The sequence below is a fragment of the Meleagris gallopavo genome, chromosome 2 (genome assembly GCF_000146605.3).
Source record: "Meleagris gallopavo isolate NT-WF06-2002-E0010 breed Aviagen turkey brand Nicholas breeding stock chromosome 2, Turkey_5.1, whole genome shotgun sequence".
Classification (NCBI taxonomy): domain Eukaryota; kingdom Metazoa; phylum Chordata; class Aves; order Galliformes; family Phasianidae; genus Meleagris; species Meleagris gallopavo.
Genome location: NC_015012.2, coordinates 53,486,921 through 53,514,485, shown reverse-complemented (window position 1 = coordinate 53,514,485; position 27,565 = coordinate 53,486,921). Strand labels below are relative to the sequence as shown.

At 40.1% G+C, this 27,565-nt stretch overlaps 1 protein-coding gene across 2 annotated transcripts in view; it reads right to left on the bottom strand.

Moving 5' to 3' along the window:
* Window positions 1-24,687, bottom strand: part of LOC104909751 (AT-rich interactive domain-containing protein 1B-like) — a 58,780-nt gene extending 34,093 nt beyond the window's left edge. Inside the window, exons 1-2 of one of the 2 annotated variants that reach the window (XM_031552486.1) lie at window positions 24,405-24,687; window positions 8,676-8,765 (exon numbers count right to left, since the gene is read on the bottom strand). In XM_031552486.1, coding sequence (XP_031408346.1) covers window positions 8,676-8,765; window positions 24,405-24,672 — 358 coding nt within the window. In that variant the 5' untranslated portion in view covers window positions 24,673-24,687. The remainder of the gene's footprint in view (window positions 1-8,675; window positions 8,766-24,404) is intronic. The other variant, XM_031552487.1, reaches the window with a different exon arrangement.
* Window positions 24,688-27,565: the final 2,878 nt, after the last annotated feature.

Sequence of the window (27,565 nt, the reverse complement as noted above, 5' to 3'; positions counted from 1 at the left end):
AAAGACACATTACTCGTCTACTATCTTACACATAATTTATTAGTGTTGTATGTCTTAAGCAAGATGCTTTTACTATGGTGCAGGGAAAATCATGGTAATGGTGAACTGCAGCACAAAAGCACCCTTAAAGCTCCCTTTCCACCCCATCTGAACTTGAAGCAAATCCTCAATTTCACTGGGTAGCTTGGGCTGCTGGAATTAATCTGAGCAGCAACATGAAAAACCTGAGGAGCCTGCCTGCTTTGTACAATCAACATTTGTCTAAGTTTCCCTAATAACATGCATACTTATGAAAATCATGGAGGAGAGCAAAGAAGGAACAGCATTTTTCAATGTGTAATGTGCAAGGCCTGCAGGCTTAATGGTCTAAATTTCAGGTTTGAAAAATTTAACCTCCCCTGAGACTCCTGTTCAAAGGTTCCACAGCTCAACTCAGATCTTCCTTTTCATGAAGTAAATACACTGAATACTATGGGATACATATGGATGTTGTGGACAGAACTAAAATACACACAATGTCTCATTTCTGTCTTGGATGCTAGTAAAATAAATCATAATATTTTTCAAAAATACAAAATCAGCACATTGTCCTCAATCCCGAATGTCTTTGTCTCAGTTTTATTTTACCATGAATTATGATTCGACTGATTCTTCCCTGCCTTGATTTGCAGCTGTTCCCTGATGAGTGTTTATTCTGCAGCCTTTTGGGATCCTTTGGGATGGAAAGAACTATCTGGTGCTAGCTATTAATACACACATTATTATATAGATTTCAGCTCGCTGCCCTACATGTGAACTTTAAAAGGCATAAAGGACCTTAGACAAGAAGTTATTTATTTTTAGAGAAGCTTCATAAAAAGGTTAACTTAGGTGCTGAGGGAGCAGAGCGTCCTTGAAGGGATGACGCCATTGAGCCGGCTGAGCTTGGAGTTCATACGCTGTGATGGGAAGCTGTCCCTGGGACAGGGACCGCACTCACAACTTTACAGAGAACCTGGTGACAGGAACATTGAGTGACATTTTGTCAAGTTCTCCATCAATGACTGCTTACAGCCTATTTCAGTCCCTGAGCCCAGAGGCAGGGAATCTGAACTCTATCAAATGAAGTCAGTGGAAACTTTTCTATTGAGAAGTCTCTGTAGAAGCCAGCGACTGTATAAACTCTCTCAGAATGATTCAATTCTACTTCCTAAACTCAAAAAGAGAATCTCCAATTTAGTTTAAAAAATGAAATAAAGATCATCCCCAAGTATAACAAGATTTAACATCAGCAAGAAGAAAGCAACGACCAGCTGCTAGTATACAAAATTTACTTCGGAGACCTGACTCTGGATTTTCATTGTACAGATATTATCTCCTTCGAATACTTATTTCTGCAGTTTTGCTTTCTCCCAGAGTGGCTTATCACATGTAAATCATACCCGTCCTCTTGGAGCTCTTCGTGCAGATGGCCAACACTGCTGTATATTTAGTGCACGCCACAGCTAATCAGATCAACCTCAAGCTGACTCTGGCTGGTGTATGTCTGAAATCCAAGTACAGACTACAGCCAACATCCTCAAATGGCAAGTGATTCCTTTAAGGATTAACCTAGTTCGGCACATATATATAATCTGTATAATTTCAAATACTTTCAAAGCAAGAAATGCATACTTTTCTTCAGTGCACACTAGACAAACTGGCACTATACTATTCTCTCCCACAGCTCAGTGTGAGAATCAGTAACCTTTTATTTGAAAGATCTCCATTACTCATCGTAAGGCAGATATAAGCTTTCTGCTGCACATCGGTACATGGTGTAGTACATTAAAATAGGTACAAAAATGGGGCTCCTAGGTGCTACTACAACAAAAATAGCAAAGAAGAATAGTGTGTTTACAGTAAAAAAAAAAACCAACAAAAATAAAACCACAAAACTCTGCTGATCAGATCAACACAACTTTTTGAATCAAAGGAAAATTAAATGACATTTTTATATGCAACTTAAGGCATCAAGATGTTTACAATCAAATTAAAAAATAAAAAACAGCAATAAAAGAACTATGATGGTCAGATCCTTTTAAAAACTGTTGATAAATTTAGTGCTCATTGAACTGAGAACATAACTTTTTGAGACACTGAAGCTCATGGCTCTGAGCATGGCTCTGCCTTCACAGACAAATCTACTCTGTAGTTTCTGTGCATCCTTTAGCAGAAGCAGGGATGGGAGTGCTGATTCGGTCTGTCACGTCACTTGCGATTAAAGAGATGTTTTACACAGCTAATCTTGTAATGAAATAATTCCTTCTAAAGATGTGTGACAGCTTCAACTGCAGCCTGCTTTTCCTCCTTACATGAAGCACTCTTCTGGCTGTTCAGGGCACAATTCACCCAGCTCTACTTTTATGGGCATGAGATTTTCTCCCATTCTGCCATGATGTTTCTACATACCAGCTGGAACTCAGCTTCCCTGCACTGACCCACTTGGAGTGCAAAAGAGGCACTCAAACATACCTGTGGCTTTGCACTCAGTGCATGTCTCAAGCACCTTTCTTTAAGAGCCTGAAACACTTCAGCCTACATCAACTAAACTTATTACCAAGTCTGATTTAACCTTAAGTGGTGTCATCGTTAACATTGCAAGCAGAAGAATTTTAATGACAAGAATCATTTTATTCTCCAGCTCCTCAGTGCTCTGAATAGATCCCTATCCCCAGATGAGAGCAAAAAATGTGTTCTCAGGGAAAAAGTCTTCTTAAGATCTAAAAGCAATTTGTAGTAACTTTTCTGTTGTAATAATAATAGTTTGATCTATTTTCTCCCTTCTGGTTTCTTTTTTAAACAAGAAAATAGATTTCAGGGCAAAGAATTTCTAACTCAAATGTCAGTATTAAAATGTAAATATGTTCAGGAACTGGGGGCAAAATACCAGATTGGCATTCTGTGTCCTCCATGCAAGCAGAAACATTCATATTTTGTTAGAAGAAAATATATGATGGTGGAATTTATGTGATGACCATGTACAAGTAAGTGTGCTCACAAAACTGTTCAAAGGGATAAAAATACCTATATGAAATCTAACGGGCAAATTAGGAAACTGTAGTTACAGAAATTCAGTTGCTACTTAGCGTTTATAGGGAAGCAGAAAGAGAACATCAAAATGCCTGATCACATCCCATCTGTTACTACCTCTTCCTGGATAACATCTTAGCTGCCAAAAAAGCTATTTAAATTTACTACATTGTAGCTACTGATAAATATCACTTCTGTGAAGATCTAATACGAAATAAGGTCTAGATCTAATGATAAAACATACAAGCGCTTGAATCAAAACGATTCTAGTTTTGCTTAGTACAACACTTGTGCTTCTACAAGCCCGTAGTTTCTTACTCCTCATCTATATTTGTGATAGATTTTTAATAGACCATATAACTGTACAACAATCCTCATAAGCTGCATATGTCAACAACAAAAAGAAGGAAAGCCAGAATGCAAAAAAATGACTAAAAAAATAAAATAAAAAAAGAAGACGGAAAAAAAAAGGTACTGTGAGGAGGAGGTGATGGAGTGGAGGAAGGCTACTATTCAACAATTTTGGAGGTGCTTACTCCAGGCACTTTCCACACAGATCTGACAAGCACAGAATGGTGCCATGAAACTGCCTCCAGCAATGGAATACATTTTCCAGCACATCACAGCAGCTGCAGCGGCATCAATTCTGCTTGCAATCCATGTCCAAACAGAAAAGTTCTCAGTGGTCCTATTTCAGCATATCTCAAGGACTAATTAAATCCTCATTACTATCTTCTAATTATTCCAGTGCTCTGGGATTTCACTGAGCAAGTCCCCAATGGTGCATTAGATGAAAAGGGTTAAATAACCTGTGTTGATTTTGAGGCTCCAGATCTATTTCAGACCTTTAGCATATCATCAGCATTATCATGAATATTTAACTACATACCGCTGTGAAAATTATAAGGGGAAAACAATTAAAGATTTTTAAAAATTAATTCTGACCCATATACATTTGCACTAATAAATAAGGCTTCTTTAAGTATCCCCATTATGAGAGTGCTTGCCAGAGTAATAACATGAAGTCATTAACTGTTTCCATTAAATTCAATGGTTTTCAGGAGCTCCCAATTCACTATTTTAATATAACACTGAAACATGATGTGTGCACATGCAAGTATGAAAAATGTTTCTTTAAACTGGTACATTTTGGAAACTTTTTCTAAACTATGTATGGAACTATTCAGTTCTCTAGGAGTGAAAGTGTCTGTTTCAACACTGTAGTGACGTGTTTTCTTCTGTTAGTGTTTACATATGTGACTTCCAATATGCATGTCCATTGGCCTGCAAACGAAGGAGTAGGAGTAGAAGCTAATGGTCAGGATAGAAGAATTCTTTTTCAGCTAAGAGCTTCAGGAAAAAAAACTAGTTCCATGGCATAATTTAGAAACGCTAGTTTCTACTTCATCCATAGAGATATTTTTTTGGCCCACAAAGCAGTTTTGGCTACTGAGCACATTCTCAAACTGTAGCTTCCAAAACTCAGATGACATAGGTTGGTACAGTTGACAACAAGGAACTCAAGTGACTACTTATGAGAGTTGCTCCAAAAGTAAAGCCTCCCATTTTCTTTTGTTGGCCCAGGATGTCAGGGGTGGATGTGAGTGATGTGGCAGTAGAGGTTCAATTTCCCACCAATATTCCATCACATTTTGTTGCTGTGTGACAGATGGCAGTTTCCTGGATTGCATCATTACTGGTGATGAGATGTGGTGTCACCACTATGAGCCAGAGTCAAAACAGCATTCCATGGAGTGGTGACGTGAATTCCACATCAAAGTAAAAGTTTAAGAAGTAGCTTTCAGTGGGTAAAGTGATGAGTGCTGCTTTTTGGGATAGGAAAGGGGTGACTATTCTGGATTTCTTGGAACCTGGACAAACCATCAACTCTCAGTGCTACATCACAAGGCCAACTAAGCTGAAGACTCAAACTTCCAGAGTCAGGACAGAGAAGGAGACAACCTGTCTCTTGTGATGTAGTAACACCAGACCCTCATGCTAGTTTGAAGGCCGTGGAGCACACTGGCAATCTTGGCTGGACTATCCTACCACACCCACCACATAGTCCAGATACGGCACCTTTTGACTTCCATCTGTTTAGGCTGATGGAAGATGGACTGTGTGGGCAACATTTTCTTAGCAACACTGCCACCACAGCAGCTGTGAAACAGCAGGTCACCTCTGCTGGTGAAGATTATTACAAGTGCAGCATGCAAGCTCTTGTTTATTGCTGGCAAAAATGCATGGCTAATGATAGTGACTACATTGAAAAAGTGTAACTGAGAATTTGCTATATCAAATAGTGTCCCTGTGCTCTTTGCATCTGTTGTAGTTTCCATGGAAATAAATAGGAGGCATTACTTTTGGAGTGACCTACATACTTCAAGAATTCTCCAAGTTGATATGACAGCTGAAGTATCACTGCTTCCTTACCTGTAGAGTCTGTAACTAAAGTTTATAAAGAGCTTCGACTTCAAGAAATTAAAAAAATAAAAACTCTGCTTTTGATCAAATTTTCATGTGTTATCCCTAAGTAATGGTAGCTGCTAAGTTTCAGAAGCAGTTAAGTGCACAAATAGGTGAGCTGGCATGGCACACCAGCTTCTCCAAGAGATGCCTGACTCCCATCCAGCACATCCTGCTCCCTCTATCTCCACAGCTCTCCAATTCCCAACAGTTAAGTTATATGGGACTTATTTCAACTATCAGACCATTCAAAGACTTGTGAGCTGAGATATAGGCTATACATAAAAATACAAAGAATTTCATACTGCCTACATAGATGTTGGTAGAACTGAAAAACTTCTGTTTACTGGACATTAAATATCAGTGACTGGAAACTGCTACTGTCATGAGAAGTGGGATTCCTATAGCAGCACGTTCCAGATCTAAATGTACTAGGTTAACATGAAAAAAAATAAAGTTTTTTTTTTTTATATGTAAGCATTTTTATGCTATCATTATGAAAAGCATGCAACAAGCTATATAAGAAATAAGCGAAAGAGAACAGAAAATCCAGTCCAGAGTCCCAAGAAATTCCTATTACTATACGTATATATGTATGTTACCACTCCTCCTCCTCCTCTCACAGAATGCACATATAAAAATACATTCACTGATTCATACTGCACTGTATGACAGGGATGTATCGCCTTAGGCAGGCAAACATAAAAGATCCCAGCTGGGTGCTGAGTAACCATAGAAAGTAGGACAAAATATAATCAAATACTTAAATAATAAAATAAAGATGTGTAAACCTAATGCTTCAAAGTAGTGTTTTAGCATCCAGAAGTGCTACAGCTCAGACTCCACCTGATAATCAAATTTCACAATAGACGATAAATAAGATAAGTATTGAGAGCAAAGGATTCTATTCAGGAAACGATTAGCAGCCTGCTCATTCAGTTATCTCTCTAAATAAGGAAAGAAATGTTATACAAAGTACTAAACCAAATGACTTTACCTTATCATATGGAGGGTCTCTAGGCTTTTTGTTTTCATTTTCTTTTCTTTTTTTCCTTTTTTTTGTAGAAAGTATATCACTAAGCCACGAGTTTAAATTACTGTAACAGATGCCTATGGATCAGATGTCCTTAGCAGAAACGATTTTCTGCTCAGGTTTTTATCAGTAAATGACAAGCACCTTTCCTTTGAGTCTCCATCACTCCCCCTCCTTCCTTTCTTCAAGTTCAGTGGAAACCAGTTCAAGCAAGCAAAGGAATCAACTAATGTAACAGCCTTTTTAAAAGGTGAAGTTTTCCATTTCAAAGGAGCCTCTAATCAATGACAGGGCGCAAAAGGGAATGCACGCATGTTTATGCGTGTGCAGCACAGACTTAGAGAAAGAAGCTTTGGGGAACACGTTCTGTAAAATCAATATGACCTGGCTAGTTACAAATTTCATATCTTTTGCATGAAACAAATAGATTTCTTGTACAAGCTGGGTCACAAGGATCGTGTGTAGTGTAACACAGATTTTACATATGAAAGGGTGCAAAAATTGTATTAACATTCCTAAATAATTTCCTCAAAGAACATTCCCAGAACCCTTCCCCCCAAAGATGATTGATACAAGACTGTATCAGCCTGTAAATTTTATTTTCCCTCACTGTTATTTACTTGATTGACTTCCTAGTTACGGTAGCTATCTTCTCTGCCTTCTCCAACCGTATAACCAACATCCAGTTTTGTTCTATAACGGCAATCAAAAGGTTTAGCCAAACTTTACAGCTTTGTCAGATACACCTAGCTCATCCCCCCAAAGCCAGGTGAAGAACACACCACTGTTCCTCACTATTACTGAGCAGTGTCACATTTTGTGCCAAGACCCAATCATGCCAAGAAATGCGCGCATCTTTCTGAAGTGCTTGGGTCTTCAAAGCCTCAAGCTGATCCACTCCCACTGTCTTATGACATTCTGTCCTACAAAACATAACACATTTGCATCGAGTACTGAGGTCATTTCCACAAAGCGTACACGTTACTCTAAAACAATTTTAAAGGGAAAATCAGTTCCTGCACTAATAACCATGTATGAAGAATGACCTGAAAATGAAATAAAACAAATGAATTGAGTGTGGAATTTTCTATTTAATGTTCTCATTAATCAGCATTCCTGGAGGAGGTGACATCCAGCACAGAAAAACAGCAAAAATCAGGACTCTTTCCTCCTCTTTGTGAATCCTCTTCTGGATGCTGTCCCAGAAATTTGTCATTCTGTGAGTTCAACTTGTTTCACTGTGAGAAAACTTCTAGTATTTATGGTATCCCCATATGGTGCTACTTGGAATATTTCTGGTAGCAAGACATTTTAGGAGGGGCATTTCATAAATAACTCCATGTTTATTACAGTTATCATGTGTCTGTTTTGAAAGCTTGTTGCTGGCACATGTTAACCACTGCATGGACGGGGTGCCCAGTTTACATCAGTTAATCATACTGCCATGTGAAAAAGCTGTGATAATTCTCTTTACATGAGCTAGGAAGGAAGGAGGCAAAAGGAAAAAGGTTTGAAGTTTATAAACAGTAATATTAAGAGAAAATAACCCTCTGTTTATTTTGGTGAGCACTTGCTAGGAAGTTATGTTTCAGAACAGTGCTGTTGCCTGCAAGGTTTTTCTTTGGAAATTCCAAATCTTTGAACCATTTGACCTAAATAGCTGATTTCCCTTTACACTTAAAGATATTTTTATTTCCAGAACTGGCCTAGAGGACAAGCTATCATGTCCATGCAAAGACATTAGAGAATTGTAAGAACAGGATCAAACCACAGTGCTTGCAGCTACAACTATTTCTACAATACTTTCTATAGATCTCAGTTCCAAGACAGACAACAAAAAGGTGAATTTTCTAGGACATAAATCAAGCATCTACAGCAAACTGTTTTTATACTTATAAGAATTCACTGTATTTTAAGAAAGCCCTGTTTCCAATTATGTTTTGGTAAAACCTGATATTCAATTGCTCTTTGCACAGAGAAGAAAACACTCAGACAATAAGGATTGTCATTATTTTCTTCGGGAAAAGGAACATAAATACCAGCAAATCTCACATTGTTAATGCACAACTTGAAACGAAGGCTACATTTGACACCAGCTATAAAAAGACCCAAACACCTAACAAACCTCGGTCCTGTGGCATTGGTGACTGGCTCAAAGCAGGGTGGGAGCTGGATTCTGACTGGCTGCCAGGAGGCTGTGGTGGCATCTGACTGCCTGTAACATACAGAGAAAAAAAAAGGGAAAACAGACTTGCTTTTAACATTACAGTGCACAAAACGAAGCCTTGCTGCATTTTTGAACCACTCAACAACAAAGAAAGTACCAGCTGTATAAGTTGAAGACAGAGTCCTACAGGTCTAGCTTTTTTCAGGATACTTTACTCTTTCTTTTAGAAACCCAAGGAGGAAACATGCATAAACATATTTAGCAACAGGCATGGTGAAATGTACAATTTTGCATTGAGCAAGTTCCCAACCTCACTGACATGATCCACTTTATAGCTGCAAATCTCCTGACACATATTTCTGTTAGAGAGTTTAACAAAATTCAAGTCTGCTGAACAATAGGGCCCATCCTGCCGAGCTTAAACTGGCCTCCTGCCAGGCAGACCTGGCCTGCTGCCAAGAATATTACCAACCAAAAATTCAGTCAATACAAAAATGACTAGCAACAACAGTTTAAAAAGTATTTCAATGAATCAGTGGTTTTAATATTATTTGACTGTCCATGTAGAACTTGGGAATAAAGAGTAATACACAGATGTATATGGTAAACGTGAAGCATATTTGAAAGGGATCAGACAGAAAAGAGGCGTCTTGTTATTCAAGTAAAGGCAAAGGAAAGATATTAGCTTGCTGAAATATCCTCTCAGAACAGACAGGCTCATTTCTACGGCCTCGTTCAGAAGACACTCACAGTTTATCCACTGATGTCCATCCACCTACAGAGGAAGAATGGCACCCACAACACTGTGAGGTGTAGGACACTAAAACTCCCCTTTCAATACGGCTACGTGGCGCTTAATGCTGGTGCTCATTGCACTGGTGAAAGAGATCACAGAGTCACATCTCTGGGTCTCCATCCAACCCTGCATATGTCCTCCCACCCTAACAGTGCTACCAGGCCCAGCATCCAGCCTGCTGCAGCCTGGGCAGGGGGAGGACTGGGGCAGGACGGCTTCTGGACTCCTGCTTTGAGATGTGGCTGCTTTCAATAGCCAAAGCCACTTGAAGACCACCTCAGGTTAGGCAACAAATATATATTTTAAGCACTTAGCCACTGCAGTGACAAGCATGTTATAAATAGCAGCAGACAGATTTATATCCCTCATCCTCAGAAACTGCTCAGATTGTTTTCCGTTTAAAAGAAATGGAAAGAATAAAAACACATGAAATAGATTTGTGCCTGCTGAGAATCATTTCCTCGTGCTTAGCAGCCACCCTTTTTTAATGGCTGAGGCGAGGTTCCTGTGGTTATTTCTGGAGCTGGGAGCCCAGCTGAAGAAGAGCCAGCAGGGGTTGCTCTTTCTTCAGAGCTAAGAAGGCCCGAAGCTGGAAGTGAATTGAGGAAAGGGGCAGTGCCTGCCTTACCCTGCTTGCTTCCCAGAGTCCTGGCCACCACCTATGGCCAGCCAGCACACTGACACCAAAAACAAGAGAGAAGTGTAGTGAACAAAAGGAAAACCCATGAAATGTGGTTGTGTAACCACAGCCGAGCTGACGTGTCCGTGCACCAAGAAACATGGCACTACTGCGGCCATGCCTGTGGCACCGCTACCAGGCAGAATGCTGCAAGAAAGTCTCAACTATGTTTTTTTCATCGTTTTTCCCAAGAACCATTGAAGACTTTTAAAATACTTAATGCTACTGGTAGAGGCAGAGGTATTTCTGACTGCACCCTACAGCTCCCAGTGGGATCCTGTCTGACGGTGGCCAACCTTAGGAGGCATTAATATAATGCAGAAGATATATACTAGGCAACATACTCCGAATACATTTATAGCAGGTGTTTAATTTTTTACATTGGTATTAAGTTCAATTGCCTGGCAGGAGCCCTATCCTACACATGCAGATGTGCAAGCAGAGACAGGGAAAGTCAAGCTCTAGAGCTGAGCATATATGACACGTTACAGAGAAATCATTTCCATCTGCAATCTTGGAAATACACACTCAGTTGTTCTACAAATTCAGTGGAATTCTCTACAGCCTCTGCAAATATCCATGCTCTTTTTCAGTTCACTTTTTAAAGCTTGCATTCTGATCTTGGTGTTTTGTTTTTCTTTTTTTTTAATTGAAAGAAACCAGAGGCCTAAGATTTTATTTCACAAAAGAAAACAATTTCATAAACAAGACAATCCCCTCCACATACACTCTAAGAAGGAATTAACACGCAACAGAAGTGGCCATTATGCTAATGATCACGGGGTGCTCCAAATTATCCAGATGCTGGACATACCAAGTACTGCACAAAAATATTTTCAGAGGACCTGCCGTTTTACCCTTAGAAGTGATGTGAAAGGTAAAAAGATGTTAAGCACCTAAGTACCTTTGAAGGCTTGAACTGAACTCTTAATTTGGGTATCTAACTCCTATTGATTGGAAGAGGATGACAGGACTTTAAAAACCTTTGAAGATCCTGTCTGCCACGCTTTTTAAGTTTCTTTGTCAAGAAAAGAAATGACCTTAAAGATTTTTCATTTCTTTGCTTTAAATGATATTAATCCTCCTCCCTTTCAACCAGTATTGTAGTTGGTATCCTTGGAAGTCGCTTTAAATAATACATGAACAGACTTCGGTATTTTATTAGGGAAGGAAAACTTCTACAAAAGAAAACAACCTCTTTTCTTTTTAAAAAGCTGTATAATTCATGTTTAAGAGAATTAAAAAACAATATATATTTTTTTCACCGACAGGCTACTGCCTCCTTTGACCCCATGACACACAGATGGAAGTTTAAACAGGAATGACCTTTTCCCATTTTTTGTATAGTATTGTTGCCACATTGGTGAGATAATCCACCTGCTAAAACTTACACAAAGCGAACACCACAGATATTTCACAGTATTTTCATTATGCAAAATCACAGCAAATGCATGTTAAAAGAATACGTAATGCCACACTTGTTCATTTACCTAGATTTAACATACGAGCTAAATCATTTCAGAATGTATACAGTTATCTTAAAATTAGTTGTTAAAACAGATATCTTTTTTTTTTTTAAACAAAGTCAGTTAAAGAGGTGAGAGAATCTAAACTACTAAATAACTTAGCTATAAGCTTTTTATCTGTTTTTGAAATTACATTAGAAATGCCTTTAAACATTTGGTATGAGACTTTTAAAATCTATGCTTGAAATAGAAGAGACTGCATTGTACTTCTGGAAAAAAGGTGGTCTGTGAAAAGTACTAAATGGTGATTGCATTATGACTATAGCCATGAAATCTGCAGTTAAAGTGTAAAAAGTAAATTCCTTAGAGCCAACATAGCAAGAAAGAGCAGACCTTTGATATCCTGCTGAGGAGGGGTCCTTGTGATGAATTACTGCCCAAATCAGTAACGTTTTGAAACATGCTGAGGGCTCTCTGCTTCCATCAATGTAATGACACTGGAGGATGCTCAGCAGCGGTACTCTGTACTGCTCTGGACAATACCTCACGGAATTGTGCCTGAACAATTGAATCAAGAAAGCACTTCAGTGATAACAGGTTCCCCTTGGGAAATTACTGGTTAAGGAGGAAAGGATGGATATCAGTACAGGAATTTCAAGATGCACGAGGAACTGGGAAATGGGGATCAGGGGGACTGATCACAGAAACAGATTGTGCTGAAAGGGGAACAACAGGTTCGGGCTGCAGGAAAGTCAGCACTTAAAGGTCTTGTTGGCTGTCTTTGGGGCAATTCTCAATCTAATTTAGGAATTAAGCCCTAGAACTGTATTAATGACACTGGTTAACTACAAAATAGGCAAGTATACTCAATACAGTAGATAGTCAACTGAATTCCTAGGAAACTGGAACAAGTTTAATGTTGGAGTAACAAAAATGCAAAAATCTGTAGTTACAGATAAGAAAGAGGTACTTTCTAATGGAAAAGCCATAGGACTATTAATTAGAAATTGGAAAAGGTAAACCGGAAAAAACTGAGCATATTTGGTGATGATTACAACTAAACATTTACTGTGACCTGAATCAAACAAATATATTATTAGGATGAATTAAGAGAATTATTTCTACCAAAGGTAAGGAAACCGATGTACCACTAATGAGCCTTCAAGCACACAAAACTTGGACTAGAGGATCTTGGAGGTCTTTTCCAACCCTGGTGATACTGTGATTCTATGATAACCAAAAAGGCCTAACGCAAAATGGAATGGGAACTGAGAATGTCTATGTGCATGACAGGAGACCAAAGACATGCACATTATTTAGCATGACAAAAAGAAAAGCTCTAATTTTGTGACTTTGTTTTAAAAATACATCTGTGGCCAAATATCAGGGAGGAAAAAGAGTGCAGTGTTTAGGATGATAATCAGACCATTATTGGAATTTGAAACAACTTCCTCTTAGGAATAATGAGGTCCAGGAAACCTAGTGAGTACTAAGATGAAATCTGATAAAATAATGGGATTATATCACAGTTAATGTGACAGTAGAGGCCCACAGGCCGGAAGGGACACTTGGTTTCAGATCCCTACATCAGATCATAAATAGGCTTCTGTACGGGATTGTTTTAAATGGGCTTTTCAGGAAATTGGAAGTGAGGTGCAAATGACCCCAAAGGAAAGAAGTTCTTCTATGGGCAGCATAAAGGCAGGCTAGTCATGTGGTTTGTGTTATCTCTTTCATCTTACAAAGCCTATGACTCCTAAAAAGGAAAGATTATTTTCTTCCTTAATTTATACATTGTAATCAAGCTTCCTGTTGCACCAGCAGTATTTTTAAAGTAACTTACTCATCTGAATAATAAACAATGGTTGTCTGAATATCCCTCAAATTAAGATACACAAAACATTAATACTCTCCTCATTCCCACATGATAAGAGATATTCAGAAAGCCAGCAGCACGGGAACCCATTCAGATTTCCAGGCCCATACTCTGGCTATCCAAACAGCTGGGGCATTGCTGACCACCTCAGGGTGCAACGCAGGCACCTGTGCCTGAACCAGGCCTCCTGGCCTCGCTCAGTACCACATTGCAGCTAACAGCCTTTGCAAGCAATAGCAGCTCTGGCAACTCTCTGCTGCCTTCTCAATGAGGCATTTTCTGAGACCTGGGAGTTCAGACAAGCCAGGGCCCTCTAGCCTTGGGATGGTTTTGGCCACAGGATGCACTGCTTTCTAAAAGTGAGACCATAAGCAGTTGCTTTGTTCTTCTGCAGCGACGCAAAGATGCTTTCAGTGTGAGGATTGTTGAGCTCAATCCATGGATGCTCTGCACTGCAAAGTTATTGAAGATATTGTTAGACCAGGTCCTGATTTGCCATAGTGTCTCTTAACAAACGCATTATTCTCCAAAGACACAGGATTAGCTAACATACACCAGTATCACATACAAGCCACACAAAATAAAATGACCAAAAAGTCCTGTTCTTCAAGTGCACAATTTTCTGACAGCTATACTTAGAATTTACAATCTACATTATTTCGCTTATTTGTATTACATTCAACATACCAAGAACTGGGTTCTGAACAAGTTCCACAAGGTCACCGTAACCAAAGCGCTAAATTCTTCTAAAATCTGCATTAAAAAATGTGCAACACTGAGTTAAGGGGGCCTGCAGAACCTCTGATCCAATTTTTCTTTGCATATATGCAACAGGATAAACATCTTTATTTCAATAGCAGAAGCTACTTGTTTGAATTCAATGTTACATTGAATTCTAAAACAAAGATGACACTGACAGGATGAGGTAGCTATCTGATATCTTGTTTCATCCTCATTATTCAGTGCGTGGTCCCAAGGTATTACTTATGGAACATCATCCAAATGTCACCCTCACTACAGAATAATTCATTGTATTATGGACCTTTGTGTTTTTGTGTTTTATTAAAGAAAAAAGGAAAAGAAAAAAAAGGAGAAGTGGAATCTGGCAAATTGGACTTCCAAATTCTGTTCCCAGGCTGTGTAACCCCTGAGTAAGGCAAGGAGACTTGCAAGAAACACCCTAGTATAAAGTGGAATAATTGTTAGCACTACCTGAGTTGACAATGGGCTGAGTGTCAAGCTACAGGAAAGTAAGTACTGCCCTGAAAGCAAAGGCATATTTTACTTGGGAGAGAAGAGAGCAGCAGTGGCGGCAGCAGGAGGCCCCATTTCATCTGTGTCCCATCCAGGAGCCACCTCAGTGTTTGGACCGGAGCATCGCGCTGCCGCATCACAGATTCTCTTTCCCTGAGATTTTGGCAGGAAGCCCAAAGTTGGCTGTCAATGGAAATTTTCAAAAGAGCGCGATTCATCCAAATACAAGCGGATTTTCACAGGCCACAGAGAGCACCTGTCTGCCCAACAAAAAGGATCCTCTCCAACAAATTTCAAAATCCTGCTGCAAACCAGGAAGGCACTAGAGCCCCACAAAATTAAGGACACCACATTTATTTTTATAAGTGAAGGCGTAAGTCAGCTTAAACCCAGGGATCACGGCTTCCCTATCCGCAATAACACCCACTCTCGCCCTTTAATTTCACTTTATAGTTATGAGAAGTTTCATTTCGGGGGATCAAATTCTTTCAGCTCTCACCTCTCTGCCTAACTCCACATTCATTTGATGCGTTATTTCCATTAAGCTCAGGAGAGCTCGCAGCACACGATGTTTCTGCTGGAGGCCAATCCAGAACCACGCAGCCCAGGATAGCAACCAGTTAAGTCTTCCCTAATCCCCGCATTCAGAAATGGTGGCTGTTGGAGGCTGGGGCGCAGGAGCTGAATAGAAGCAGCAAACTCCTATTTCTCTCACTAGGCCAAATTAATAAAAACAAAACCTGAGTTCTCCTCCTCGTTTCCCTATTCTTCCACCTCCCCAATATTTTTCCTCTTTCAAACACTTTTTTTGTTTGAGAAGCTTAATGTTTGGCTGCCTTCTGAAGAAACGGGCACAGTGACAGATGAAAGACTGTATTCAGCGTATAATTCAGAATAGGAAAAAATCGACCGCTGTGCATTTAAGATTCTAACAACCTTGCAATTTTGTATAGCCGTTTTCCCCAACCCGTTCTTTTGAAGAAATCTGCTTTTATTCTGTTAATAACTAACCACAGTTGCAGCAGCATGGATCCGATTAGCAGTTCTTACGGTACAAAGGAGAGAGGGGGAGGGTTGTGAACAGGGTTGCCAATTTGTCCACCTGGGTCCCCATGAGAAAGATTAGATGAGGCGCTCGCTCCTTTCTTCCCCACTCACTCACTGCTCCTCACTAGAGAAACCTCTTCAAAGCTCAGCCTCCGACTTCATTTTTTTCCCCAAGTCTCATTCAACTGCCCCGCCACATGTTTTGCACTTTGTGCCACCACCTCCCTCCAGAGCACGGAGCAAATTGGGGCAGGAGGGGCCGCAGGGGCCAAGGCAGCAACTTGCTCAGTGCATTCTCTCCCATCTCTGTAGATCCCAGGCTTTTTCTGGGGTCCTGTTCTCTGAAATTTGTGTAAAACATCAAGAAGAAGTGCTTATGTTCTTTAGCGAATGATCCCAATCCTGTAAACATACTGTATTTTTCACGCTGTCCCTTTAAGCCTTTCACAAAAATGATAGCTTAGCTTGCATTTAGACTTAAACGACTGCTTGGATTTAGTCATTCGTAATTACTCGGGACGTGACATTACATGTTTGTTAATACAAAAAGCATATGCTTCAGCTAGAGAAAAAACACTCTCAATTTCTTTATAAAATGTCAATTAACCAGAATGTTAAATTGTTATTGATACAAGTGCTAAAAAAACCAAAAGCTCTCAACAAAGGACAGGGAACATTTTCTCACTATATTTTGCTCATTTCTTCCAGAAATGAAACCTATCTTGTCACGCACCTAAATTAAAAACATAGTAATTCAATTTAGGAAATAAATCCAAGTTCCCAAAGAAATAATTTTCCATTATCAGTGTTCATTCTCTGCACTGCAGTCGTAACTATAAAGAGAATTTTTCTCCAAACCATTCCTCATGGTGCCTGCTTCTTGTAGAGCCTGAGAAGCATGAGAAATGTTGCAGACATACACGTCCAGTATCTGCCATCTGATAGAAACCTTCAGTCCTGATTTCAGCACTGCCAAATTTTAACAAAACTTTCATTTATAGTATTTCTACTGTAAAATCATGCAAGATACCAAAGAAAAGGTAAATAGGAAATGAAAGTGCTGTTCCTTATCTGTATTTCTTTTTCCTTGACCCAGCTCCGTGTAAGAACTGTTCAAGATCAGTATTAATCAGCTGGTGGCGTTGGCTCTGGTGCGTTTCACTCCTCCCTGCTCCCAAGCCTCTCAAGTTCAGGCAGGTAGATGGAAAGTGGAGCAGAGCTGGTATGTGGCAATGAGCTATTTTGCTAGGCCTGCCTGCTACCTCTTGTACTACTCCATCACCTGTGATTAATAGGCATTTTAGTAGTAAAATGCATGTGCTCTCATTAATGCTATCCTCAAAAGGAACAAACTCTCCTCAGCTGATCCGCACTTCTTTCTGCATTAAAATGCACAGCCAGTGCTGCTCTTGAGGAAGAAAATGGTGACGTGCATGCACAAAGGCTGAAGGCACCTGGAGGCAACCTGCCTCCACTAATGCTGGGGCTGCTCTCCCCACAGACAAGATCCATCCTGCCACACTTTGGCCTGCCCAGCAGCAAGGAGCTCCGCACACCGGTGTGCAAGCGACTCCTCACGCATTTCAACAGCTCACAACTTCCCTGTGGTTCTGAAGGTCAGGCGGGTGGCTGGCAGCTGAGCACCCAGCCCGCAGCCACCGCTGCTGTGTCACTTTCTGTTTGGAAGGAGGACGATCAGCATTAGCAACCCCTGGTTCTATCATTTATAAACATGCAGATGTGGATTATTAAAGATTAATGCATTTTGGGATTGGTGTCGGCATTCCGTTTGTCTCATGCCGAAACCAATTCTGTTCTTCATTAGTCAACGACAACCCACATCACCCTGTTGTGGAAGAGAAATCAAAGGTGCAAGTGTGAATTGAGAATAAGTGATGAAACTGATTACTAAGAAACTTAACGGCTGTAATCAATCAACACATCACAATAATTTGAGTCCACTGCTATCTGGAGACAGGGAGCAAACAGGAACGTTTGCAGTTGCAGATCACTGATGTTCTCTGTTTACTTTCTGAAGGCCCACTTGGCATTTTGCGCTTTGTATCTACTTGCAGAATGGAGCTGTTACAGAGCTGTTTGAAGCTCTCCACAGCTCAACCTGCATAAACTCTGTCCCTAAAGAGAGAATGCTTTGCTTTTCATTAATCTTTTTAAAATATTACCTGGAAGTATTGGAAATGTTCTCTTTTTGAAGTTAAATGTCTCTTTTGTAGCTGATAGTAACTCAAGCTGCTTTTGCAGTTGCTGAGGTTCCTTCTCTAAGGAGAGCTGTGCCGTGTTCCTGTCCAAGCAGTTCTGACCCTGACTCTAAGGTACAAAGGTTGCTATACATACGCCTGAGGGCAGAGATACACAGTCCCCACCAACACCAAAAGCTCTAAAAACCCACCTCACCATGGGGCAGACTGCATTTATGCCGCGTTTTGCCCAGGCATAACTACCTGTGAATGTGAACAAAATGTGAGAGGTTTTTCCCATTCATTCATCAGTGCCTAATATCACAATGGGTAAGGGAGTGAAAGACAACTTGTTCACTTACGATAGTACTGAATGCACTATTTGCAACACAGGAAAAGTAGTACTATGTATGGTCAAATAACAACCACAGGAAAAGAAAAAATCAAACTTTAAGAAACCAATACACGTTACCTTAAATTTCCTGCAAAAATCTAAGTAGGTCTCACAAGAAAAAAAAAAAGAGGTACATTAAATGTAAACAACAATAAACCAATGATGGCCTTAAAGAACACATCTAAAACTAAAACCAAATAAACCTGTCAAATCCTGTCAGCTCTGCTAAGTATGGTTGAACTGTAATGTGTGAACCAGAGCACGTGCATAATTATGCAAAGATTTTAATTGGATTTCAACAGCCTCCTTTCTCCAGGTGAATGCGCATAAGTGCAGGGCAAGTGGGGCTGCAGGAGGTGGCCTGCCCCATGCATGCTGCCAGGGCATATGGCCAGAGTGGTGGAAACAGCTCCAGCAGGGGCAAAAGGAGACAAACAGTGCAAGGGACAAAGCACAGCCACTGGACATGCGTCCCCCCTGGGGCACATTCACATAGGGTGCTGGATGCTGTGCTCTGTGAGCCTGCAGGATGATCTGTCGATGGGGCTTTGGTTCTTCATCACTCTCTTGCGCAGCAATTACAACCCAACACTGAAATCACTGAAATGTCTTACTACGAAATACAAAATCTGATAGATCAGGTATTAAGCAAATGAAAACATCACAAACTAAAAAACACAAACTATCCCTAAAAACCACCACCCAGGGCACACTGAGTTTGGCGATCTTTTTGTTGCTTTTCTACCTGAAGCTTAACTCCAAGATGATGAAAAACAGCAGGCTGGTGGTTTTGGAATACAAAACCCTCTGTCGTAAAGAAAATACAACAGGAGGAACTTGAACAGCATGTCTGTGTCTCATTTCATTTCCTGCACCTGTTCTGAGAAGAACACCTCTGCAGAGAGGCCCCCCTCCCTCCCTGATCTCTCTGGCCAGGCTGCTGCAGAAGAGCAGCTCTCACAGCACCTTCTGGAGCATGGGTTCTCCTCAGGAAACTCAACTGAGACTGTTTACTTATTTCATGATGCCCTGGGACAACAGATTGTTAATCAGTGGTGACCCAGGCTGAATTGTAATAGAAAACGTAAATCAGCTGCTTCATATCCCAGAATCAAAATTTCCTCCAGAAAGAGGGCCTGCAATTTACCTATTTTACTTCCTCTAAAAAAAAGAAAAATTAGAAATGCTGTTCAAACTTTCAAAGAAAGAGGTTTAAGTGATTGTTACATGAAACATTCATGTATTTCATTCGTAAGTATTTTAGAATTGCAAAACTGCTGAATAGATATTTTGTGCAGTAGCAGTGATTAAGAACACAGCTACGTCAATGGCATTTTGTGTTTTGTATTTTTTCTGCTGTGGATGCCAATGAACAGCATGCATCTTCCTTGCAACAGCTTGTTGCAAGGTTTTTGCCTCCGGAGAAGCCGAGGGGGAAAATATTGATGTATGTGTTAAAATAATCTTTCTAGACAGGGGGACCATGTCCATTTCAAAAGGATATAATCCTCTTTCTAGTTTTGCAATTATGTGGAGGTACCTGTAAAAATTCAGCAAAGAATACAGCATTACAAATTCACTTTTGTATGGTACTCTTCTCTCCCTCAATATTTGAAAAGGATCCATGCTCTATAATATACCAGTAGTGGTGGTCAATAGAGCAAGCATGTGGAATAGCTCCATGCCAAGAAATTTTTTTCCCAATTCTTGTTTAAAGCACAACCAGTGTCATCAGCTTGTCTTGCTGCAGCCACTTCTGCAAACAGTACAAATCTATGATTTCTCCTTTTATATAGCACAAAATAAACCACTGCCCTACTCAGATTTTAGTACTAACTTTAAGACTACGACAGACTAACCATTATTCTTTTTTTTTTCTTTTCTGTCACTGTTTACACCATTAGTCAGCCCACACACTGATTTACACGTACACTAAAAGAAGAATTCTTGTTACAGCACTCTCTGAGCAGCCCCATTTCCCTTTTCCTCCATTTTTTCCTGGAGTGCTATTGTAATTCTGACCACTTCAGGAAGGAAAGATCCCCAGTCTGAAGAGAGCAGAGCTGATCACAGAATGGAACACACCCACTGCCTCATATAATTACCAGAATTAAAGATCTGGGATAATTTTAATCAGAGCAGGGCGCTGACCACTGGGCAGAATAAATCGAGAAGATTGACAACGGCATTCCTAGGTAAGAGTATCCACATAGGGATTTCTTCCTGAAAATTCTAACTCCTTTATGAAAAGGAAGACTCCTTTATAAATGAAGACACTAATATAAGTGTAACAGTAAAAACTACAGTGCAGCTTATGCTTTACAGAGTGAAAATAAGCTTGTTCGTTCAGAGAGTAACCTAAAATACATTGAAAGTGTATGTCAAAATACTGACGTACGTAAAAAAAATACTTGTACACCATAATTTCTGAAGGCAGCATTTGTTGTTAATTATTAGCATAACATACTCTTATTTTCTTATTAATATTACTGCAGAGGTTTTAAAATAATATAATCTATTAACTCACACAAAATCTGCTCATCCATCACATGTTAAGCGATCCCTGGCTTATCAGCAATCTTCAACACAACTCTTAATATTAAAAATTTTTGCTGCTTATACCACAAGGAAGAAAGAGCTGACAAAAGCCTTTGGCCACCGAGATCAAAACTGGAGATGTGGGAGGGGGAGAAAGTGGAGTTTAGTGTATTTACATTTTTGCTTTGTTGGTAAACCGGAATGGTTGGGCAGGAAGCTAAAAAAAAAAAGAAGTGAAATTAACATCCACTAGGTCTTCTGGCAACAGCAGTGCATTTTGATGATGTGCTGTGTCAGCTTCCACTAATGGTTTAGGGTTGAATCAGGCACGGCTAAAGACCTAAAGCAGTGCAGGGCATCGCATCTCATTTTTTGGAAGAACATGAGCCCTAATTACGGAGATGGCTACAAAATAAAGAGATCAGGAATTCTGGCAAAGTAGAATAGTGAATCACTTATTAGGACATCAGAATACCATTTTACATCATTAAAAATTGTAAGAGAGTAAGATTTCAGTCCTGTAACAAAAGTGTGTCAGAAAGAGAAGTGTTAACCCTTTTGAGATAAAACCCTCTCAAAACAAAACATGCCGAAGTTGCTTTTTCTGCTCTTAGAGATAAATCTCTCTGATTTATTCCACTAATATAAATGGAGACAAAGGCTGTATACGTGTGCCACTTATTGCACGAAATATCTGTTCAGTATTTCAGAGCACAGAAAGGAAATGCCCACTGAGCAGAGATGTGCCAATGTCAGTGTTGCCTGTGCCAGTCCATTCCCATGAAATTCACAACGTGTGACAGAAAGCAATACGGCAAGGCAGACTTGCAGTGGGGTGGAGAAGCGGCTTAAATAGGCAGTGGAACTGAATCAGCCATTTGGGAGGTTTAATAGGGGGTTGTCTGTTTTCCTGCCCTTTTGATGTTAAATTAGTCGTCAATTTTGTTGCAATGAAGGAGGCATGAGGAAAAGGATGCTTCTCTTCCAGTAAACCCTGGGAAAGCAACACCTTTATTTTAAAGACCTTCCCACCAAGAACCCCCTGCAACATTTTGGCTTTCCCTAGCTGTAGCTATCAGCAACACAACAGCTGCTCATTTTACAATGACTTGCTGGAGAGAGAATGATTGAAAGAGCCAATCTATGTCACATGGAGAAGCTGTGGCACAACATTGCAGGAGGTAATAGGAGAGGAATGAGGTCAGAACAAACAAGGGTAGGGTGAGAAGAAAGAGGAAAATAGGAGTGGAACAAAATTATTAAAGGAGAGACGTCAGACTACACAGTGTATGTTCAAAAAACAGCCACAACCTGAACACTGCAGGCAGCCCAGAGAAATGCAAACAAGCTCTATTACTTTTTGCCAGTGTCCTGTGACTACAGCAGATGAAGAAGCCTATAAAATCCTAGCAATGAAGCACAACGGTGGGAAAGCAGGTGAATGGGGAGAAACGATGAGCACAGTGGAGTTCACATGGTCTGGAAACCCGAGCATCCAACAGTGTCCCACTAGTCACTGGGTTTTAAATAGCAGTTTTACTCATTCCATTTTGTAGCTTGAGAAACGCAACAGCAGCAGCAGAGTTAATGAAGCTGCCTGGTCTTCCTCAGAAGACGGCAGTGCTCACAACTGAGAGCTTACCTTTATCAAAACAGGTAAAGAGGAAGGTTGTCCAAGCCAGGGAAATCAGTGGCAGGCAATTCCGATTTAGCGCCGTTCATAAAAATACTTCCTAATATGCCTTTTGTGTTACCACAACAGACTAGAAAATTTGCACTCAAACTGGTGACACATTTTCTATGAAGAGCTAACACTTTTCACTAGGTCAGCAACAGAAACAAAAGTTTGGGCTCAGCTGAAGAGAAGTGACTTTGATTCTGATCTTTCAGCCCCCACCTCTTTTTACCCCAAAGAAATTAATTTGATAAAAGTTATTACTTTTCCCTACTCACACCTTTTCTGTCATGGCTACAATAAAGCTATTTTCACCTTCACAACACTCCTCCTCTACTCAGCAACCAGGCAGCTAAAATATCAATCAATTTATATTTGGCCAAATCTGACTATTCAGAGATAGTCAAAACTGAATCAAGCTGAGAGCTTTCCAAGAAATCAGAACCTCAGTTTACAAACTAAGACAAGACAGGAAGGAAGTCAAGACTTCCCTTAAAGCCACCAAATTGGGTCCTGATTGCAAAGTGCGACGATTGGCTTAGACTGTGGGAACAGCTACCTTTCCAGCTGAGTGAACTGTTTGACTTCACTCAATAACAGGGAAAGGTTTCTACGCTGCGCAGTGTGAGATGCACAGCAAATACAAGGTCACCATCCTGCCTATAATGCAGAGGCTTCTGTCTTGTCACTTTTCCTGCTGTTCCTGCCCCACCTGAGCACATGCTGCCAGCTAGAGAGGCTGGAGGGAAAAAGAAATGACTATGGGGTATACATGCTGCATCAGGGCTTGACACACTCATTTCAGATGCAACCAGCATGAGTGTACTGAGCTTACTCGCCTTTGCTTATCTAGTTCGACCTCTGTATACAGATAGGCATGTACATTTCCCTGGTTTAACCTTTGTATGGAATACCAAAAAGCATACTGCTCACTGCATCTCAACTTGCATTTGGTCCACAGCACATCTAATGATAAAAAGTTGTAATTTCTCTTCCTTTTAACTGAGCTTCATGCTGATTTGTTGTGCTTTTGTCAGCAACTGATGTCACTTCAGAGTAATGCCAGTGCTGTCCAACTACTTGGAGTTTCTCTAGCATTCAAAATGTCAGAAAACAATAAAAGAATTGAGCATCAAAAAGAGAACAAACTCATATGAAATACCAAATATCCTTTTTTTCCTTTTTCTTCTGAATACTTTAGAAGATTTTCACAAATTTCTGAATATACATGGATGATATTGTACCAACACTGTCAAAGGAGAGCGAGTGGCAAATGTAATACCGTTGTTTAAAATACTACTGGGTCTGTATTCCTAGTAATGTGTTGATCTTTGCAAGTATTAAATAAGACCTCATAAGAAATTTCACATTTATTTCCTAAACTCCATTTTTAAAACATGAAGTTGAAAAATCTATGTCTCAAACTAAGGGTCACAAGTCATCATACAACTCCAAGAGCCAAAGACAACAAAAATACAACGTAAAAATAGAAAAGGGATCCTGTAAATATGTGATAGATAGATGATCTTGAACCAAACACATAAAAATAGTATTAGTTGTCTGAACTGGGCCGTGAAAAAGACATTTAACAAATATAGTCGTGGAGACAAGTTCGGAATTTTGAGAGCTCTGAGGACTTGGAAGCTGAAATTATCCCTGCTTTATTTATGCATTTCTTAAGACCGAATTAAGAATGATCAATCTAGAAGTAATTTTAATATACAATAATAAATCTATTAATTGTATTTGTTGTAACAAGCTTACCTGGAATACTTGCTGGAGAAATGGGACCAGACCTAGACTGGTTGCTTCCAACAGGAGAGCCTACAGGGGAAGGTGATGGGCCCCCGGGGATGCCAGAGAGATGTGGTGAAGCATGAGGGGAGAATGGAGACTGTGCAGGGTTGCTCTGCTCCCCTTGGCTGCTTGTAGAGCCTGATGCGCTAACAGCTGAGCTCAGCGTTGCTTCAGTTCCAGTCGGCAAATCATCAATGGATCCAGACAAATCCTGAGGAAAAAGGAAAAGGTGCATTAGTTGCAAGAACTAATATACGAGCTACAAGACATAAAAACTGGCATGGTGACCGTGTCTCCTTGTTTACTTACTAGAGTAGCTAACTAAGAGGTTTTCTTTAATGCTGGTTCATGGAGTTAAACGATGTCAGTAAATTAGGATAGTATGCACAATTCTCCACTTAATCTCTAATTCTTTTGAGAAAAAGAACCAGCAACGGTAACAAATGAATCGGAATCAAATTCCCTCAGCATTGAATTTAACCTTTTCCATCTGGATTAAGCTTTCAGAATTAATCCCACAAATTCTACCTGAGCATATGAAAGCTAATAAAAATGAGTTATCAATTTCACTTCAACACAGTATTTCATGTTTGGGATTGTTCCCGTTAGAATCACAGCTTATATACTTCACTCTTTAAACCATCATCAAAGTGACAGAAGAAAGTGTAAAATACACAGCCCTCATAATATTCGTGTTCAGCTCCTTCACCTTGCCGGAGAGGGAAAACAACAACGCCCTGCCCTCACCAGCAATCCAGAACCCATTGGCCCATTGCGAGTAAGGAAGGCTGCTTCTGTATTTCCACTCAACACCAGTTTCCAGTTCACAGTTTCTCTTCAATTTCATCTGAGTACTGCAAAACAGCTGCTCCATTTCACTTCAAAAAATGCTGCAATTTTCAATGTTTTCAATGAGGAATTTCCTTCACTGGTCAATGCACTTACAAATTCTAACTACAAGTTGTTGGGCCTATCACATAAAGCTAGTTACATCGATCTTTGGATCTGTGGGAGTAGTTTGGTTTTAAATCACTGTGAAACCAGATGTGAAAAAATAGGAATGTTGTGATGTGCCCTCTAACTTTCAGGAAAAAATGTTAATTCTTAAGCATGACAAGAAGATCGCACGATAAAAGAAAAGAGAAAGGTAGCTGTACTTCTGTCAGTATTTGGCAAGACGCAAGCCAAGGAGCATACTGCTATTTCTATTAGTGAATTAAGGCAGAGAGCTATTTCACATATAAAACAAATCATGAGTTGACCTTTGGGGCTTCAAATAATTGGGATGACACAGAGCATGCTACTCTGGTTGACAGTGATTTCATTTGTCTGACTCATGCCAGCAGTTCCTCTGGAGACAAGGGGCCAGGCATCCGAGGAACACAAAGACAGCTGGGCTCTGCTTGGGCAAAGAGCTCAAGACGCAAGGACTAACTGCTGTCTAATTTTCATAACAAAAATAAAGTTATTTTTAGAAATTACAGAACTTGGACAAAATTCAAAGTGGTGTATTCAGAGTAAGAATGCTGCCTGATCTCCATCACAAGAGGCTCACAGCTAGCCTCCCCTAATAGACAGTCAGTCTTCCAAGGCACGGAAATAGTAGGATTAGCACTTCAAGCACCAGTAACATTCGTAAAAAGCCACCTAGAATGTTATGTGTTATTCCTCCTCATACATAAAGGTGTATATAAATACAACTGGCCCAACTTAGCTCTCTACAGGACACCTCACAGCCCCTACTCCCAAACGTGCATTGAACACAATACTCCAGGCACAACTCTCACTACAGGTTAATTTTCCTTTTTCTGACAAGCACAAAATTGTATTTGTATTTCATTAGGCGTATGGAAAACAAAGATTGAAGTTTTCAAACTTAATTTATGTGTGAACTCAGTATTCACCAGAGAACAGTTCCAAGTCCCTATAAATGGAAATTTAATTGTGATGTGGTGCTGGCAATAAACTATTTTCATTGTTTCTTTTTTGAAACTGTTTGCTGTAGAAAATGTAAACAAGAAATAACACTGCTTGATACTACATAGAGTAACGCTGGAAGTGTTCACAGTAGAATGCATCTGACAAACAGGTAAGCAATTACTGCTTTTCCATACATCATACGGTATTCTTTTAAACGGAATCAAATCTCTGCTGTCGTAATGTGTAACGAATGCTGCAGGAAGTGCTGATAAAACAAATGCTGCTGAAAAGCATATAATCAAACTCCAAAAGCCGAATGCAGCAGAAAAGGCCCTATTCAAAATGAATACGAATTCTGTGTAAAAAAGTAGATAGGCACCCAGCTGATAAAAGATACAGAAAACACACGGCTTTGCATTTAGAATAGCTAAGTTTTTTAAATGGTGTTTGGATTAAAGCTTTCATTTGCTTCGGTAAGCCGCAAAGTGCTTGAAAAACAAACAAACCAAAAGGAGAAAACCCATGAAGCAGTTAGTGGCGTCCGTGATGAAATTATCGGTCGTTCAGAGATCAAGGCACAACTTGACAGTTCTCCCCAGCACCTCCCTGACATGCTGAGCGTGTGTGTGGAAGAACGAAGGGACAAGAACTAAGTTCATTTTTCCATCAGGTCGCATTATGGCTTCTCATTTTGCTAATCTCCCGTGGGGGTGGAGTGACTGACATGTCCCAGGCATTTCCTCAAGTGCATGCCTTCAAGGGATTTCCTCGCAAACCTGACGCAACTCATTCATAAAAGCAGAAAAGAAAGAAGGAAGCTCACAGGACGCCAGCGCGGGGCTGTGCCACCCTCCTGCAATGAACACAGGCCCTATTGTGCTGCACGCATGCGTGCAGCAGGATGTCCTTTTCAGGCTGGGGAGAGCACATCGACACGGCCATCCATCCAGCTCCTCTGCCGAGGAGGTTATCATAGCAACGGTATTGATCACATCAACTGTGACAGCTGATAATAGGGTTGCTCCCAGGACTGTATGAAAGGTCTGCTGTCCTTTTAGGTGCCTGGGCTGTACTATACAACATTTACTTTGTGTTGCCATGGGGTAAATGAGAATTATCAGCTATTCTGTCCAAGGTGGTTTGAAAACCATTATTGTGTACTCTTTACAAACATGCACTTCACGGACTTACTTCATCTTTCAAGGTAA